Here is a 20423-nt window from a genome sequence, read left to right as displayed (position 1 = left end):
TGGCGACGTTCTTGTACTGCTCAACCTTAATTAGGGGATGCATGTCTCATTAACATTCAATTTGAAGGCCAACGGAGCATCGGACCTCTCTTTTTCTGCTCTTTCACTCCTGCGACGTCAATGGCGCCGCGCTACCTTAGCACTAGTAGCAGGAAAGTCAAACGTGCGTTGTTTGTCGTGTATGTTGCTAACAGACTGCCGCGCTCTCAACAAACACTTTATTAGGTATACCTGAGCAGTGCAATGAGATCCAAAACGAGAGGTGAAGCATAAAATCGAATAATGCTCACTTCTGGTTGACGGTCAGAGATGTACAGTATTTATTTTACACGTATGCTTGTGCAATTGTGTACTTTTACGTGTGCTTGTAACATTTTTTGAATTTATGAAAGTGGGAAAATGTTATGTGTTATGTGATGATGGTCCAATTCGACACCACTGCAAACTAGATTGCTATAGATTCATGTCGCTGACAGTTATTAGTGTAATATCTTTGTCATGGCATTTTAAAATACATCTTTATTTGGATCCAGCCCGTGGCGTGTGGACATTTTCAAACCGAGTGGTCAACTTTGATCCAGTTATCTTACATAATGTTTTAAGCATTAGACATAGACATTGTCATAAAGCTTTTAAAGACAATAAAATGTCCCATTGCCTGTGAACAGATACACACAAGGCAAGGAGAAGAGCCGATACAGATGGTGCCTTTGCGCAGTCAAAACACAAAATACAGTCGTGTATGTCTAGATTTCATGCTCAGCCAAGCAGACTGTCTGATGGCACTAACCACTCGCTTTTGTCCTCCTTTTCTATTCCATCCTCCTTTCTGTTCCGCCTCCCTCTCTTGCCCATCTAACCTCTGCATCGTCCGTCAATCTAGAGAGTATTCGGCCAGAGAAGAGGGAAATCAAGTGTCCCACCCCAGGGTGTGACGGAACAGGTCATGTGACCGGCCTTTACCCCCACCACCGTAGCCTGTCCGGCTGCCCCCACAAGGACAGGATCCCCCCTGAGAGTGAGTTTCCTATTATTATTGAAACCTACGTTTCTTGATGGTGGCACCAAATTGTATTCACACTCGTGGTTTGTTCCTGGTTGAATTTCCTAGTTTTCTGGCCCAGGCTGAAAGGTTACTTAGGTCCCCCAAGCATCAGATTTCTCCATCATCCACATACTGGTAGCACACCCAACTGCACAGGCTGTTGAGATTGAACAGTATTCACTCTAACAACCAGTTTTAGGAAGGTTACTTTGAAATTGTATTCTGATACAGTTACAAGTTACCTGTTAATAAAATGTACTTAGTAGTATAAGTACCCTAATATTAAAGTAATGTAACTTGATTACTTTTTAGTACTTTAGGACTGAAAATGTCAACTGAAAATGACATCACAACTGCTCACAACGACCAATCACGGCTCAGATTCAGAAAACAGGTCAGCCGTGATTGGTCATTACCTGAGCCCTGAGTAGTTGTGATGTCATTTTCAATCGAGAGAAGTGACAAAATGGCCGCCCCCGGAGATGGCTAAAAACGAGTGCAATTTGCTGCTTAACTTATATTCCACAAACGCAAAATTAATCAGAATGCCGTGTTTCAACTAGTGGGCCTGCTGGGAACATATTCTTGAAAAAAATGTGTTTGGGTTGACTTCCCCCACTTTAATATAAATTGTAATATTTCTATTACACAAGTAAAAGTTACACTGCATAATAACATTAGAATGAAGTAGAACTACTCATCCTTTCAAGGCACGTGGCACAAAGATGTTTGCAGAGCGTACTGTAAAATGGTGGTGTTTTGTAGATATATTTCTGGTTATATGGTAACCATTACACTTTTAGCACCAAACTACTGTATATCCTGGCGAGTTACAATAATGTAAATACTACTCAACTGGAGTCTTGACACATTGCACCACAACATGAGAACAGAGTTGACTTCCGCTTTGAGGGAGATTAATTTTTTTCTGTTTTCTCCTCTGTTGTAATATTGCTCTACTATTTAAAACCAGCATAAGGTTGAGAATTACTGCCAAATAGTGGCAGAATCCTTTTTTTAATATTGCTAGTAGTAGACACTTGTTTTATTGTTTAAAGTAAACCAACTGTCATGCTCATTACAAGGTGGTTGGTGGACAACTTGTGGCGCCATGTCTGTCAATTGCATCGGTGTTATCACGCAAACAAGAAATGATTACCGGATGCCGTATAATAGAAATACACTACATTTTTATATGTCATTGTGCATATGTGTTCATGTCTCTTCAGTTCTGGCCATGCATGAGAATGTGCTGAAGTGTCCAACTCCTGGCTGCACCGGTCAGGGCCATGTTAACAGCAACCGTAACACACACCGCAGGTATGCAGACATAACAGCACCGTATATGAGTTGTTGTCTGTTTTTTTTTTAGACGTGGGCAGGGTTTTCTGCCTTTTTGTTATTTGCAAGCTCATATATTTATGTATGCAGGACAGCAGTTGTGTCAGTGCACATCAGTGTGGTGCAGATTGACACGGTCAGCATATTCTCTCGCTAAATATGCATCTTTCTCCTCCTCCAACCTCTCAAGTCTTTCGGGGTGTCCCATTGCAGCGGCGGAGAAGCTGTCCAAGAGCCAAGACAAGCAGCTTTCTCAGCCCGGCGGCGAGCTCCTCAAAGGAAGTCCTAATGACAGAGTGCTCAGGTGTGTAGCCCAAGATGTCACTTCACATCATGGAGCCGAACACATGATTTGATCATCTTTTTTGTAAAACGGACTCTGAATGGGTTGTTATCTTGACTGTCGTATGTTTCGATTAATTATTCAAATATAAAGTACTAATGCATTTTTGATACGCGTAGATTTGCTTGAAGTAACATTAATTATATGCAATCATAGGTTTATATGTAAATCAGTAGAGTAGAGCCCAGCTACCCAATCAGTACGTAATAACATTCTGTACAAGAGCTTTATCCCAAATTTGACATTTACTCACCTTTAATTCTGTGTTTCTAATCATTGTATCATTGGTTTAGAACACTGCCATTTTTTTTTTTTTTTAACTAATAATTTGCCTCTCTCTTCTCTGTTACACTACAAACACAATGATAAACACATTGTTCAAATACATCACTGACAGTGTTAATCAAAACCGTGCGTTGCTGTCTTTGTGAAGGCTGAAATGTTCACTTCGTTGCCGGGATCCTCATGAGCTTAGGACCTGTCTTGTAGATATCTGAATTCAAGAAACTCTTCAAGCATTCACTCGGGTGGTCTAATCATTAGTGCCACTGTGCTAACACGGACGTCTCTTTCTCACCGTTAATCTTCCCAGCTGGCCAGGCACCCTCATTATGGCTGAAAGAATGATGATTAGCGTAAATGAGACATCTGTATTATGCTAAGTCCGTGCTCTTCCTCATTGGTATTTTAATTAATAATGCAGGGAAGATGCAAATTATTCAAGCTATAGGGGCATTGTTGGGGGGGGTCACATTAAAGTCGAGTCTTCCCTTGGTGTGAAGACAGGCTGAAACGTGTGCGTTGCATGGGATTGAAGTGTTCGACATTCAAGGCACGTACTAATGGAACTCAAGTTAATGTATAAAAAAAACCAAAAAGAAGATCAAACCCCCTGTGATAAATGCCCTCGTGAAAATGGTCTTGCTAGGCCGTCTCTTTATTTGCATTCTGTATGAGGACCTTTCTGACAACATCGCGACCTCGGGCTCGGTCCTGTAGCTTATTATTAATTAGCGTGTGATGGCAGACCTTGGACTATATATGTGATATTGGATGGCGAGGAGGAGGAACAAGGGGGCTGGACCAAAGAGGGTGGGGAGCTCGGAGATAAGGAGGGGGATGGAGGAAAAGAAAGCAAAAGATGGGGAAGGTGACCCCACCCCTACACTGCCTCCCTCCCCCTCTTGTTTGACCACTCCCCCCTTCTGTCTTTCCTCAGCCTCCTCCTCTTTTCTTTTGCCGTCTCCCCTCACCATTCTGCCTCGTTCGGCTCTATCGGTGGATTTACGCCAACAGGTCTGACAAAAGCGCTGGCTCTTTAGGAAAACGAGAGGGCTTAAAGCTCATAAATTCCATGCCGTACAACATGCAAATGTGCCCTCTGCTGATAAGAGAGCTTTTAATCCAGCAGCACTCCCGCTAAGTACACTGTTGCCCCTATCTTTCCTCTCTCACTCTCACGCTGTACCTCCCTCTCTTATTCGCTCATTTGTTTTTCGTGTGTGCTGATCGTGTGATCCTTTACTCCATTTCCGCCTCGATTCTCTCTTTAGTGTTTTACCCTGACGCGTGCTCCTTGTCATCCTCGTAGGCCCATGTGCTTCGTAAAGCAACTGGAGATGCCCCAGTATGGTAGCTACAGGCCCAACATGGCGCCAACCACGCCCCGCGCCAACCTGGCCAAGGAGCTAGAAAAGTATTCCAAGGTGTCCTTTGATTATGCAAGCTTTGATGCTCAAGTGTTCGGGAAGCGTATGCTTGCGCCAAAGATGCCCACCAGCGAAACCTCACCCAAAGCCTTCAAAAGTAAGAGAGGGCGTACACTCACCACTTGGCCCCACACAAAAGCTGTATTTGAACACATTTAACACCGTCAATGGTTGTTTCTTACTCCAACGGCACACACCTTGTTGACGACATGATGAGATACTTGATTCCTCTTGACGCGCACACCTTTTTATCGCAGGTAAGCCCTCATTCCCCAAATCGTCATCGCCCAGCCTTAGCCTGCACGGTTACGGCAAACCTTCGTCCTTGGCTTATGACTACTCCCATGACGCCGAAGCTGCCCACATGGCCGCCACCGCTATCCTCAACCTTTCTACACGTTGCTGGGAGAAACCTGAGAACCTTAGCACCAAACCACAAAACAAGGTATGCCACTACCGTTGTTGAAATGACACCCTTGTGACCTACTTGTTAGGCGAGGATCAAAAATGTACATTTTCTACAAGGAATGTCATCATTGTAAAGATGGCTCCTTTCATCTCACCTCAAATCCCCGCAATTGCTAGCGCATTGTAGCATGAGACACAGCAGGGCACAACAGTCTCCTTTCCCTTGGTGTTTGTGCCGTCCCCCCAGTTGTGTATTTTCAAACCGGGCGCTGACTCACCGCAACGGCGGTGGTTGAGATGCACTTGCATCACCTAGCCGTTCCCTTTCATCCTTATATCCCACACACTCCTCATGTTGCTGTTGAATTTGGCCCTCGGCCAGTTGCACGGATGACTTTTCCACCACCAGGTAGCCTTTTTTGTTGAATAATCTGGAGCGCAGATCTCCCACTCGTTCCACGCCGGCCAGTCTTCCTTTCATTTTTCGTTTTTCCCTGTTTCCTTTCAACCATTAGCACCAGTCCTCTCTTTGACGCTGTAGTTAATGTTTGCCCCCGTGTTTTCATCGCCACTCGGCCAATACCCCGTTATACTGTTTGCCCTCCCTAAGCACACAGAAGATGTAATTGGAATGCCACTTTGGTCTATATTGTGACTCTTAAATGGGTTTTCCTTCACAGTTGGAAAATATGATTGCTTCATCGGTTTCCATTTCCCGTCTTGGTTTCAGGTGGATTATCTTAGACGTAATCCTAATGTATCCTAATGTAGGATAGAGAAGGTCTGACGATACAGCACCGACTGTTTCTGTCTCTGTCATATGACCTAGCTGTGTATGTAGTACAATGGCTCAAGTCAACGAGGACTGACGTGGAATCAGAGTCTGAGCCAGTTAAAAATCAATAATGGAACAGTGAGCGCATCAACATGGGACATTTCTGGGAACAGTTCCCATTTCCTCTCCTCTATCCCTTTTATATGTATTCTTTTTGGCCTCTGATCATCACATATGTGCATTGCTATTTTAGAAGAAATCAAACAAAACAACACGGTGGCTCTCAACTCTTCTCTTACCAGAACTGGACACAGAACAGAGAAAGACTGACTTATTTAAATTAAAGAAAGAATATCATAAGACCTTAACTAATCAATGATGTGAGATTTAATCATCTTTAGATTTGTTGCACAAGAATACAAGGTCAGTCCCGTGTGTTTCAACAGGAAATGGACATTGAGGTAGATGAGAATGGTACTCTGGACCTGAGTATGAAGAAGCCCATCAAACATGAAGGCAGCCTGTCTGGCACCAGCCCGGGGGTCCGTTCCCCAGACCCTTCTTCTTCCTCGTCTTCCTCTCTGCATCACGGGGGAAGCAGTGGAATGACATCACCAAACCTACAGAGCTACAAGCAGGAGGAGTGGGAGGGGCCTCTGGATTTTACCAAACACAACCGCCAAAGGGAGGAGGAAATGGACGAGGTCAGTAAAAAAAAAACAAAAAAAAAACACAAGAATAAAATCAGGCAGTATTTCCTGTGTTGCTGATCACAGAGGAGCTGTTGCAACACAAAGAAATCCCATAAGACAGATGAACAAAAAAAGCCTTGTTTATTTCCTGTAGCCCGTTCCTCTTTCTATTGTTCATTTATGTCACAGAACGAGTTACTGCTCGGTTAAAACATTGCACTGAGTAACAGAGGTGGTATGTCAGGTGCATTGCACCATCCTTTCCGTCTGCTAATCCCTACTGCTTTGAACTTTTTCAAAAGAAATATAAAGGGCCTGATTTTTAATGACAATATTGTGCATTGAGGAAAATCCTTTACTCGAAAAAGTTATTCATCTTAAAACCGCGAGCAGACAGTAATTAGAAAACTTAAAAAAATATATATTTCTACAGAATAAAAATGGCAATTTGTGCAAGGTAACATTCGTATGGAATATGCAGACATTTGGTTTTAAAATCTCACAAATCCTTCCGGCTGTCTAAATTATGAGAATTCAAAAAAGTGGATAAATCAGTATTCTTTGAGTACCAGACTCAAATTGTGTGAAAGTGAGAAGCGACTGCAAACGCTGCCTTAAAGTGAAGTGAACCCAAACATATTTTTTTCAAGAATATGTTCTATGCAGGCCCACTAGTTGAAACAGGGCATTCTGATTAATATTGCATTTGTGGGAAATGAGTTAAGCAGCAAAATCCACCTGTTTTAGCCATCTCAGAGGGTGGCCATTTTGTCACTTCTGTCGACTGAATATGACATCACAGATGCTCAGGGCTCAAATAACGATCTAATCAAGGCTCAGCTTCAGAAAATAGTAGAGCTGTGATTGGTCGTTACCTGAGCCCTGGGCAACTGTGATGTCATTTTCAGTCGACAGAAGTGACAAAATGGCCGCCCCCTGAGATGGTTAAAAACGGGTGGGTTAACTCTTATTATACAAACGCAATATTTATCAGAACGCCTTGTTTCAACTAGTGGGCCTGCATAGAACATATTTTTGAAAAAATATATGTTTGAAGAAAATATATTTGGGCTGACTTCCGCTTTAAACACGTCGGACTCTGAAGAGTTTAGCATGAACGTGGCCTTCGCGTCGGTTTTATCAGAACCGGACAACACCAATTCATTTTCAAAATATGATCATCATTCATAAACAAGTATCTATCAAATTTTGTCATGTGGCAATTTCAGCATTGAACACTGATATCTTGCAGTGAATGTGCAACTGGCGGCACGATTAAATTTTTCATGACTCCGAAGGGCTCATTTGACAAAACGTCCACTCCCTTTCCAAGTACATGCCTTTTCCCAATGTTTCTATTTCCTGCATTCATTAAACATTCCAAATATGTTGATAGAAAAATCTGTGCTAAAAAAGGAATACACCTCTGGCCACACACATTAACAAGGATGACTGAGGTAATGACTGTCCTATTAAATGTGATTTCTACATTTTCCAGATGGATCACGCCGGGCAGTCATATGCGTCATCCGACCCAGAGGACGGTGACATGATGCAGGACTTAATGGAGGACAGGAAGTACCCTGGAGAAGTCACCACCCCAAATTTCAAGGTCAAGTTCCAGCCCAAGGACAGCAAGAAGGAGCTGCTTTCGTAAGTATCGAGACTATCGAGAGTCCCCATAAGCACGCTTGGGTGGTGCCCATGTGTGACTATCATACAGTAGGCACGATACGTTGGTCTATTCTGATTTTAAAAGCTAGCAAAGCGTTTTCTTGTTCAACTCTTTATTTATTCATTTATTTATTTATTCTTTATTTATTCATTTATTTATTTATTCTTCTCTGTCCAGATGTCCGACACCTGGGTGTGATGGCAGTGGCCACATCACTGGCAACTATGCATCTCATCGCAGGTACACATCAGTGCAGTGCACACAGTTTGCTTCTGTCTGATTTAGCGGCCTTTTGGAATGAATACAACTTTTGGGGCACTTTACCGCACTTTTGGTCCAAAAGTGACTGTTTTAGTGACTGGGCTCCCTCTTGTGGTACCTGAAAGTATCACTAATACAAATATCGTTTACAACATGGAGAATACAGCTCTGTTGCTCCTAACTGTGCATGCAGAGTGTTTAAGCGTTTATTTTTGTAATCAAGTATAGTGTATATTTTAAGAGCGGTTCCATGGACAGAATCCATGGAGCACAAATGTTTTGTCCCCCTAAGCCTATACGAAAAATGGAGGGTGTCAAAATCAGTACCAAAAGGATTGTAGCGTTTCGTTTACACAATAATACATACATTTTGCCACTGACTATCTGTTCGGCATTAGCATCATAAGAGATGCTACCACTGTCCACTTCTGAATCCAAAGCACTAATTCAAATGTTACTTGATGATGTCACTCCAGGAGGTAATAATGTAGTGTAGCACCAAGCGGCAAAGACGGCCGGTGACACTTAGATACGCATCAGTGATTTACTTCTTCTTGCCGGCCGCCTGTCCTCTTTTTTTCCTAAATGACCTTGGTATGCCTTGCAATCTTGATTCCCCTTCACTCACGTCTTTTTTCCCCTCATACCTTCTCCTCTGTCTTCATCCTCTTCTTCTGCCTGTCCTTCACTCGCTCTCCTCCCCCAACCGTCCCTTCAGTCTATCTGGGTGTCCTCTCGCTGATAAGAGCCTCCGGTCCCTCATGGCAGCACACACCCCTGAACTCAAGTATGTCTGCGCTACACCTTCACTGCCTTCTCACAGCACTGCTACTGACACCCGACGCCACACAGCTTTGATTCTGCTTATCTTTTGTCGTTTGCTGCTGCCTCTGCTCAATCTGGGCTCGGACGATTCTCGCTTTGATTTCAATTAGCGTCGACGTCAACGTGCGATAGTACTGCAAACGAGCCCTGAAAAGTGTGGCTTGTAAAGATATATGTGCACTGCAGAGAAAGTGAAAACAATTTACAATGGCAGCCTTTTCTCTCATCATCACCTTTTCCGGCCGCTGTCAGTCATTGTCGTATTTTCCCGCCAGATGTCCCACCCCAGGATGTGACGGCTCAGGTCATATCACGGGAAATTACGCCTCCCATAGAAGGTAACACACTAAGAAAGAATGGCTCATGCAGCCACTTGCAGACATTTCTCACGCGCACACACACAGTCAGTCAGAGAGGCTCAGTGACAGTTGATGGTAGAATTAGACAGGGACTACATACACACACATATTACCATGATTCTATCATTTGGTCCATACCTGGCACTTGAGTTGAATTGGTTTGTGATTTGGTTGAAGAACCTCTGTGAAAATATTCTTCCTTGCTTTTGTTCTCTCTCTCTTTATCAAGAAATCACTTGACCAGCCCTTTCTCAACCTTATGTTATCAACTCCATACTTTCTGTTTTCAGTCTCTCTGGGTGCCCGCGTGCCAAGAAAAGTGGAATTAAAACTCCTACCAAGGACAACCAGGAGGACTCGGAGCTTTTAAAGTTCGTAAAGAAAGCCTTAATGTCTGCTTTTAGCAAGACTTACGTAAAATGCAATGAAGGGAGAGCAAGGAAAGTCATTGTGAGTCATATGCAGAGGTAGTGACCTGTCCACGTGACTGCGTCAGTCAGGCCCTGACTCATGGGGAAAGACATTGAGCTGCACATAGTGACTGTGAAAGTCAAGTAATCTAGAGCAGATTGTCAATACATATGAAATACATGCGCTTCATGTTGCATTTGCGCACAAAACAGTAATGTCAACATGATGATGAGTAGTTCATTTCTCCAGTAGTGGTATTGTTTGCATGATATAACGTAAATGACCCAACTGAGTAATTGGTTTTTTTGAGAGTGTGTAACTTCAGTCTCATCTTCAGTTTATGTTGTTTGATTCTTCCTGTCTAACCTTTGTGCCCCCTCACTCTTTTCTCTTCAACGCTCTCTCCACATCTGTCTCTCTCCCGCTCTGTATTTTTCTTCTTTTCCCTCCGATTTGCACCCGGCAGATGTCCGGTGCCGGGCTGTGACAGCCTGGGACACATCAGCGGGAAGTACGCCACGCATCGGAGCGCCTACGGGTGCCCACTTGCAGCCCGCAGGCAGAAGGAGGGACTCCTGAATGGCACACCCTTCAACTGGAAGGCCTTCAAGACAGAAGGACCAACATGTCCAACCCCGGGATGTGACGGCTCTGGACACGCAAACGGCAGCTTCCTCACACACCGCAGGTAAGCTTCACGCTAAGGTTGATCTTACTCATGGGACATGACATTGTTCATTCCAACTGTTAATTTATACAGTGTGTTTAGATCCCAAATTCTGCCTCGAGGAAGAAAAAGTGAGTTCAGATTTCTTTCGCGGAATTTTTTTTAGCATGTTTCTTTTTTTTTATGGTGACTGGGAATCTGTTTTGCACTGCTTTCTTTGTACTTATACATCAGCTTATAGCAAGGCTAGGCAAGGCAACTGTATTCATTTATCACATTTCATACACAAGGCAACTCAATGTGCTTCACACAACCTAAAGCACAACATCTAAAAGCATTAACTAACAGAACAACTGAGGACATTCCCAGAGCAAAGAGAAGAAAAGTAGCTCATTAAAGTTACTAAACATAAACATCTAAGGACATTTACAACTAAGAGGTAGACGTTTAAAAGCAACTGAAAGAAATGAAAATTAGCTTTCGGACATAAAAGGCTGTAGAGTGAAATAGATTTTTTTAAATGCCTAAAAGACCTTAATCAAAGAAAACGCACAAAAGCATTGTTTTTAACATGGATTTAAAAGCATTTATACTTGGGTCTGACTTCACTTCGGTTGGCAACGTATTCCTTTAACGTGCTGCATAACGGCTAAAATGCCGCTTCACCGTGTTTGCTTTGGCTCCACTAATAGACCTAAGACTGCAGACCTCAAAGCCCTACCGGGTGGAATTTCAATTAGCATTTTCATAACGTGTTTGGGACCTAAATCATTCAGTGATTCATAGAACAGTAGAATATTTTTAAAAATATATTCTCCAGCTGACTGGGAGCCAATGTAAAGCCTTTTGGACTGGAGTGATATGGTCTGATCTCTTTGTTCTGGTCAGTTACATACTGAATGAGCTGCAGCTGTTCCATGCTCTTTTGAGGGACTCCAGTCAGAAGACCATTACAATAATTTTATCTAAACAGTGACACAACAGGTTAACTGAACTGCTGTCATCTTGGGACATTGATGAATATAGCTGTGTGTCATCCGCTTAGCAATGATAGCAGAAATTGGCGTTCTGAAGCATTTTACCCATACAGTATACAAACTGAATAAAAGAGGTCCAAGGACTGACCCTTGTGGGACCCCACATCATGTCCATTCGATGAGATTTGAAACTTAAAATTGTTACAAAATAACTACCTTATTTTCTAGACTATAAGCCGCACCTTTATATAAGCCACACCCACTCTATTAAAAATATATATATGAAAAAACAATATATAAGCCGCAGCTTTATATAAGCCGCACATATCTGTTTTGAAAAATTTGATATTTACTGCATTTAAAGAACAATTTTGAACTGTAAATGTACATGTATGTACCTGAACACATTCTTTCCTCACAGTACCTTTTAACATGGCAGCAACTTTGCTGATTAAAAGAGAACAGAACCAAAGACAAAATAAACCGTACTTATCTTCATTTCACTGCCCGCTGCCACTCCAGTTTGTCAGTTAACGTCCACCTTTTTATTGCTTTACTTCCGCATACCACCTAATTTATAACCTAGTGCATAGCGCCCTCGCCTGTTGAACTGCAGTCACATCCTGTTAATGGAAATTGTATTGTATTGTATTGTAATTCTGGTTAGAGCGCCCCTAGCGGTGGAAGAAAAAAATCTACAGAATAGCCGCACCTTTATATAAGCCGCATGGTTCAAAACCTAGGAAAAAAGTAGCGGTTTGTAGTCCGGAAAATACGGGACTTTCCTTAGCAGTTTTAATGTGTGGTACACAAATAATAGTGCACGTACACATTATTTATGTTACTTATGATGTGTGTTTTGTGTAGCCTCTCAGGGTGCCCCAGGGCATTGTATGCCAAGAAAAAGGCCAAGTTTCCCACAGAGGACTATCTGAGCACCAAGTTCAGAGCCAGTGACGGTAAAATGTTCATGTGTAAAAATATATAGAAACAAATGCACACCGATGAAGGATTTTAAACTAATCTCATTCTGCCTCTTTAGTTCTGGACAATGACGAGGACATCAAGCAGCTCAACAAAGAGATTAGTGACCTCAACGAGTCCAACAATGAAATGGAGGCAGATGTCGTCAACCTTCAAACTCAGGTGAGTGTCTCCATGATTTTAAGTATATCCTCGATCCCACAACTGATTTTACACCATATTTATTGGGCTATAACTTCTTAAAGAGGAAGTCAACCCAAACATCTTTTTTTCAAGAATATGTTCTATGCAAGCCCACAAGTTGAAACAAAGCATTCTGATAAATATTGCGTTTGCGTTTTCAGCCATCTCTGGGGGCGGCCATTTTGTCACTTCTGTCAACTGAAAATGACATCACAAGTACCCAGGGCTCAGTTAACTACCAATCACGGCTCAGCTTTAGAAAACAGGCGAGCCGTAATTGGTCGTTAACTGAACCCTGGGTAGTTGTGATGTCATTTTCAGAAATGACAAAATGGCTTTAAATGTCTAAAAACGGGTGGATTAACCCTTATTCCACAAACGCAATATTAATCACAATGCTGTGTTTCAACTAGTGGGCCTGCTGGGAACATATTCTTGAAAAAAATATATGTTTGGGTTGTTTTCATCTTTAAGTTCAGTCATAAATTCAGTGAACCCATATATATTTGCGATTCCGAATTCGCTAATTTACCTAATTGCGTATATTTGTCGACCCTATCCTCCATTATTCGCTTAAAAACTTTGGTATTCACTGATTTAGTACTCAGGCCAAATTCATGTCTCATATTGCTTTGGCACCATTGGTATTTTAACAGTCCTCTTCATCATGTTTTAAGATCATCATTTAAGATTCATCCAGGATTTTCAACTGAAAGCCAAATATCCCCAAGTATTGGTACAAAAGTTTCTGTATTGTAACATGAAGCAATCGAGCACCAGGCCATGTATGAGCAGACAACGAACCGCAACTGGTCTGATGGTGCTGAATGAGCATAAGATGGGCGACTCTTTGTGTTGCAGATCACTTCGATGGAAAAGAATTTGAAGAACATCGAGCATGAGAACAAGATGATCGAGGAGCAGAACGAGGCTCTTTTCATGGAGCTGTCCGGGCTGAGCCGGGCCCTGATCCGTAGCCTGGCTAACATACGCGTGCCGCACATGGTGAGTTCTTATCCACAGATACGCACGCACGCAGATGCACTAACACACACACACACACACTTACACGCTAACATACGCACTTGTACAGGCTTGAGCTTACAGTTTAGCAAGGGTATATTCGTCGCCGTTCCGGCTAGTAGTTTTGCCTCTCGGTCTCAGTTGCCATTGGTTGTCGTTTGCACCACAACAGGAGCCCATCACGGAGCAGAACTTTGACAGCTACGTGAGCACCTTGACCGACATGTACACCAACAAAGACTGCTTCCAGAACCCCGAGAACAAGGCTCTACTGGAGAGCATCAACAAAGCTGTGAAGGGCATCAAAGTCTGAGACGCGCACATGCGGAAGAGCGAAGTTGTCCTAATACGCGTGACAGAGTCACAGGGATATTGAAATACATCAAATAATATAAATCAAAAACAACAAAAAGGGAATTCAGGTTATTTAAATAAACACAACCCAGGGAGCAATCTATGAGCAGAAAAGGACGCGGACCAAAATCCCCCCCCCCAACATGCTGCTTCTGGGATCAGTGAAGTTGTGAAAGAGGGAAGGAATCCTTCAGGCAGAATGGATGGCAAAGAAGGCGAAGGCTACTATGAGCTACTATAGCTGAGGCGTTCCGTATGCTGTATGGTTACTCGTATATCTCGTGTGTGTCCTGAGATGTATTTGAGGACAAGTTCACTGTCGCCCAGATGATCCTTTTTTGTTTGGTTGCTTGTTTCTATTTTTTTGGTTGTTTTTTTTTTGCTTTGATTGCTTGAAACATGGAGAATGGCGAACTCGGAAAGGATGAGAAGTCGAACGTTAGTTCCGTAGCATTCACTGTGGCAAGTATGTGTGTGTTCACCAGCTCTTAACAACCCAGCCCGCACACACACACACACACACACACACGCACACCCCCCCCCCCACACACACGCATATACACACACACACACACACACACACACACAGAACCCAGCAATATGGAGCATGCACTAAACTCATTGCGTGTTTGCTTTGCGTTACTACCGCACCAAAGGAATCAACGCGATGTTGATTCCATTTTGTGAACGCAAATGGCAAGCTGATCCAGGACCAGCGGCAATTGTGTTTTTTCTTCACGTGATGACCAATTGGTTCCGTGGTTGAAACAGCAGCAGATCAACAACTTTTGTTTCATCGTTCCAAAAAGCAGACGTGCGCGTAGTCATAGTGTGCACACACATTTCAACTTTAGTTAGTCATATCAATAGTATTTATATCAACTTAGGAATTGCACTTCATTTCAATGAATAGGTTTGTGGTACAATGATTATTGTTATATATGAATTATTTAAATTTGTGAACTTAAATTGTAACTTATTGACATTTATGTTATTGAGGTTTATTTATTTGAAGCAATTTATTTATTGACTTTGTAACACAAACAGAATGCATCTTTACTGGTTAATATGGAAGCGATTTGCAGATGTCTTACGTTGATATTTTAAGAATCTTTATAGATAAACAACCAGGCATTTTTTTTTTTTTTAGTACTTTTTAAAACAAATGTTTTATAACAAAAAGACAACCTTTTGCATATTTTTTTCAATTATTATTGTGTTTGGTCATTTTGTCTTTTGTTCTTTCTGGTACTGATATGTTCCAAAACACACTACTGAAAAAAAAAGAGAAAATATGTATTTATTATTTATTTAATATGAAAGGAATTGACTGATGGCTGTATATTTATTTTGTTATTTATGTGCGTGATGTGACTATGATGAGTCCGAGTAGTCTTAAAGATCCACTGATAATATTTAAATAAAGACAAAAAAATCAGCACAGGTATTGTTTGATTGCGTAGGTATGCCAGCAGCTGATTCAAAAAACTGAACGCAATCACTGTTGTGTTGCTAACTGTTCTCCGTATTGTTTATGCCAGCTCATGTTTGCTTCTGTGACAAAAAAAACCCAATGAAACTAAACAAAAAAGTGACCTCCCCAAGCATTTTGTAGCAGCCAACATACAGTCCAACTCACCCCAAACCTCTAATGTACTACAATATATGCTTACACACAATGCATTTGGATTTTATTTCTCCTAATTATTATTACTTCATTTATTTCAGCTCAATCGTGCATCTGTGGAGCTGTGTTATTTCGGTTGGCTTTCAAACAAACAAACACACACACAAAGCAAACTGTAGGATGGCCTCCGTTTGACAAAAACACACACCCTTGTAGCCTTACTGTAGATCTTTAATTTTTTTGACGCACAAAGTGCCAGTAATAGAAGAGGGGAAAAAACTCTATTTCCAGATTCTTGGCATTTTTTGCAATGTTCCAATGTCTGGTCATGGGAAGACCACGGCATCAAGAGAGTGGTGATTGTTTCAGATGCCTTTATTTCTCAGCCAAGATGGCCATAAGTACACTATATATTCATTCTGTATAAATAGATTTGAAAAAAATGCTATATATATGAATATAAACATACATATATTTTTCCAGTGTAATTGTGGACTTGAGCTTCTACTCCTTATCAAAGCATCACTCGCTGTCGGGAAGAGATGTGAGGGCTGTTATCAATAGGAGGCAGTTACACTAAGACCTGCTCAACTGTGGCTTTAAATACAACACTCGCTCGAGTTGAAGGCATTTAGGAAATGTTATACGTTACAGTATTCGAGAAAAGTGTTACCACTCTGCCCGCTCTTATTTTATTTTTTGTCCTTAATCCAGAGATGTTCAAAGAAATACATCTACTGCCTGTATGTCGTACTGAATCGAAGATTGATACTAGATGTTTGGCTCCTTATTTCTAAGTGTCATGTAAGTTCCTGTAGAGTTCGAGAAAAAAAACAAGGAAAATGAAAGGGGGGGAGAAAAAAAAGTTGTTGATGGCTCCGAATAATGTTCTGCACATCGTGTTTGGCTATGTTGTGCAGTTATTGTATTGTTACTGCTCACCACCAGCTGGTCCTCTTTTAATGTTGAAACAAGCAAGTAGGAGACTTTTAGTGTCTGAATGGTCTGTCGCAGCTTACTGTGGTGTACAGTATGATCCCCGTGTGTAACTGATGTCAAAGGCATGTTGTCAGTGTGCTTCTAGCCAATGTAGAATGAAACTCCAATGTGCACTTTTCTGAAGAACTCTTGAAAATGCCAGCATTTGAATACTGTTTGGTCCAAAAACCTCCCTTGATTCTGTGGCCTGTGCTGTCAGAAATGTAGAAGGAAGAATAAGTCTTTCCATTACCCTCCCCCCCCCCCCCCCCCCACCCACCCAAAAAGAAAAAATAATATTGAAGAGATTGGCTCCTAGCTGAGTTTGTCTCTCAGTAGAGTGACACCACAGGTCAGCAGTCAGCTGAGGCCTGGGGCACTAAGCAAGAAGGCATAGTGTGTGTGGGAGTGGGAAATTGATTTGCCAGGCTGCACAATCGTTCTCTTTTGGAAGTGTTTGTTGCATAAATATGAGTCCATCACTCAAAAGAATTTCATAGCTTTTTCTGACCCCCCCTCCCCCCGTTCTTTTCATGTCTTGTGTAACCTTTCCTCGAGAAAGATGGTTTGGATGCATTTGGTTAACAAAATATAGCATATTCTTTCTCTCATGGAATGCACGAGAGTACTATTCAAAACTGTGAATATTTTCCCCAACTTATTTGATATGGCATGACCCCTTTTAAACTGCTTGATGAAATTGTCTAGCAAGGTATGTAAATTATTATCACAGAGGCCGTAAAAGCGTAACATTCTCAAAAAAAAATGTCAGCCGCAGTAGCCTAAGGGTGCTGATTCTGTGCCCGCACATTGTATGTTTGCTTGTTTAAATGAATTTGCCCAATGATGGAGTCAGGAGTTACATTATTACTGTTATAAATCTGGGGAAGCGGCTAGGGCTCACTATTGCCCACAGCCTCCCTTTTTTTTCTTTTTCTTTCGGGGATGCAGTGTCGCTTGCAGGGAAAACCAGCCTGGACCCAAATCCAGCAGTGAACTCAAAAGTGAAACAAGAAGTGGGATTTGCATTCTGGTTTTAGTTCAGGTTCTCGTACACACAGTGTGGACCTGTTGGAGCAAAACGACAATGTTTTTCTGGCACATTTCATCAGGCTGACTAAAACCAAAAGAGCCCCCCAGCCCCAACTCCCTTCTCGCTGTAGTTTCAAGATGTGTGGTCTTATCATGTGTGCCTTTCTCATGCCACCCATTCAAAAATAATGGTATGTTTACACTGCTACACAGTTTGGACTGGATCTCTTTACTCGAGGGGGTGTTATAACAAACAGTAACATACAGGCAAACGTTTTGTTCAGTCAAAAGAAACTGTGATCTCATCTGTTGATTCAGGTACCAAACTGCATGGACAGTCGCTGTGAAGGAATAACTAAAAAAAAAAAAAAAAAAAAAAGAAACACCACCCCTAGATACTGCATCAGTGTGCAGGGCATTATTTTGAAACAAGTGGACGTCTGTACATATTTCTATTAAGACGAAACAGTGTTATAGTTGTTGTAATGAACACAATTGGTTAAAAATAGTTTCTGACAAAAGAAAATGCATCCGCAGCCAAGGCTTGTCCTGCTAGCACATTTTTACAGAGATGAGCTATTTTTACTGGTGATTTTCTAGGCATTGATATTGATATCCTTTTAAATAAGTGCAAAACTTCCAAACTTACAAGCACTTCCACAATGATAGATTGTATGGTATTTTTTGTTACTTTTGTAGATGTGGTTGTTACTTTGCTACTGCACCATTTTATAAAGTGGGACAGGTCTTGGCTGTGTGTCCTCGGGGTCTTTTTTTTTCTTTATGGTTTTAAAATATGATTGTTTTTTTAATTTATATATTTATTTTTTTGTTTCTGTTTTTTTTTTTACTTTAAGTAAGACACTGTAGTTTGGCCGAATTTGTGATCGTGTGTTTGTGTACTCGTGTACATGTTCCTGTGTCAGTGTTCTAATCCAGAGACGTGATGTCAGTTATTGTGGGCGTATGAATCATTTTAAATGTTCTCTATGAAACACAAATAAAGAATCATAGACAAGGACCACTCTGTCCTCTCAGTGTTGTGTTCTGTTTGTGTTCTATTTCATGAAAATTGATCGGTAGACACCATCACATGCGGTTTGAACAGGACGTATCTATTTGCCTACAGTTCACTGCACCCACATGATTTTCAATGTGGCCAACAAATGGGCCATTGGGGAGCTTTTAACACAATGTTTGAAAAAATGTCATTTTAAGATTAGCATTTGCATGTTATCACAAATTACAAATTATGACTAAGATCATTATGGACACGCCATGACAGTGCAAGCTGTATTCATCAAAAAGGAGCCTCAGATTGTTATTGACGACACAATTGCAGTACGTGCCGCTTTCATGGACTGTACTGACCTCTAGTGGAAAAGCAAGGAAATGTTTCTTATGCGTAGAAGACATACAGGTACAATACAGTAGGCTACTCTACTTTCTGCATGTAACAGATCGATGTTAACCTCTGATATGTATCTTAAGATACAATAGAAACTGTGAATTTTGCTCTATGCATTCTCTCGCCCGCTGACTCAAAACTGCTTCAGCTGCTTCCCCCGAATGGGCAAAAGAAGCCTCATTGTGACCTTGATAAAAGTATTAGCGATCAGTGGTCAATCAATCTGTTATGACTATACAGGAAATTCTGTGTTCATGGTTACTGATAGTGACAACTCAACTCAACTTGATTTATTGAGCGCATCTTAAACAACCATCCATCCATTATCGATACCGCTTATCCTCACAAGGGTCGCGGGGCGTGCTGGAGCCTATCCCAGCTGTCTTCGGGCAGTGGGCGGGGGACACCCTGAATTGGTTGCCAGCCCATCGCAGGGCACACAGAGACAAACATCCGCACTCACAATCACACCTAGGGGCAATTTAGATAGTCCAATTAACTTACCATGCATGTTTTTGGAATGTAGGAGGAAACCGGAGTACCCGGAACATGCAAACTCCACGCAGGGAGGCCGGAGCCGGGATCGAACCCACGACCTCTGAACTGTGAGGCGGATGTGCTAACCAGCCGATCACCGTGCCGCCCTCTTAAACAACCTAGCTTCATAAAAAGTGCTGTACAAAAGGTAAAAATTACATAAAAACAAAGACAGTTAAAACAATAAATAAATAACATCCATGCAGACGGTAAATACAATAGGACACTAAAAAAATGCCACTCATACTGAGTCGAAAGCCGAAAGCCAAAGAATAAAAATGTGTTTTTGGACGAGTTTTAAAAATGGACAGACATAGCCCTTACAAGTCTCTTAATGCTTCTAACACAAACATAAGGAAAATCAACAAATGTTCACTACATTTGTTTTTGGAACAAAACAGTCAATGGTTCTGACTAGCTGGCACTTGGCACTTGTTATCAAACATGCTGAGCAATTGAATTTGTGTCTTTCAAATAAAACAATACAAATTAAAACATGTATAACAATGCTGTAAGTACTGTACAGTCTACTATTGTGATTTTTGAATTTGTTATGAAGTTGTATGGGGAAAGGTCGATTTTTGATTCAGTGTGGTGAATCGCTTTCCGTGATTGGTTGCCAATCGACTTTCATCCGGACGGGATTCTGCAGTGGAGTTGAACCAAGCGGATCAGAGCATAAATTCGTCCGTCATTATGCATTTCTGTCATTAAAATGATAATATCGTATGTATTTCCGTGGAGTGAAGAGCCTTCCGTGATTGGCTGCGGTCATATCACGTGTCACGTTCACGTGCCCCTCTGATTTC

General features: G+C 41.7%; 1 protein-coding gene across 1 annotated transcript in view; it reads left to right on the top strand.

The window, feature by feature from the left end:
• The window catches only part of LOC147153093 (myelin transcription factor 1-like), a 94798-nt gene extending 76108 nt beyond the window's left edge, over positions 1 to 18690 (top strand). The window contains 16 exon segments of the mRNA XM_086024026.1: positions 884 to 1018; positions 2275 to 2365; positions 2577 to 2690; positions 4321 to 4535; positions 4696 to 4883; positions 6068 to 6325; positions 7812 to 7966; positions 8166 to 8228; positions 8968 to 9036; positions 9350 to 9412; positions 9724 to 9804; positions 10311 to 10532; positions 12356 to 12447; positions 12531 to 12634; positions 13517 to 13660; positions 13851 to 18690. Coding sequence (XP_085880152.1) covers positions 884 to 1018; positions 2275 to 2365; positions 2577 to 2690; positions 4321 to 4535; positions 4696 to 4883; positions 6068 to 6325; positions 7812 to 7966; positions 8166 to 8228; positions 8968 to 9036; positions 9350 to 9412; positions 9724 to 9804; positions 10311 to 10532; positions 12356 to 12447; positions 12531 to 12634; positions 13517 to 13660; positions 13851 to 13991 — 2135 coding nt within the window. The 3' untranslated portion in view covers positions 13992 to 18690.
• The last annotated feature ends 1733 nt before the right edge of the window (positions 18691 to 20423 follow it).

Source organism: Filicampus tigris, chromosome 1, assembly GCF_054856515.1.
Source record: "Filicampus tigris isolate MCC_2025a chromosome 1, RoL_Ftig_1.0, whole genome shotgun sequence".
NCBI lineage: Eukaryota > Metazoa > Chordata > Actinopteri > Syngnathiformes > Syngnathidae > Filicampus > Filicampus tigris.
The sequence above is the reverse complement of the archived record's forward strand: the minus strand, read 5'-3'. Positions and strand labels throughout refer to the sequence as shown.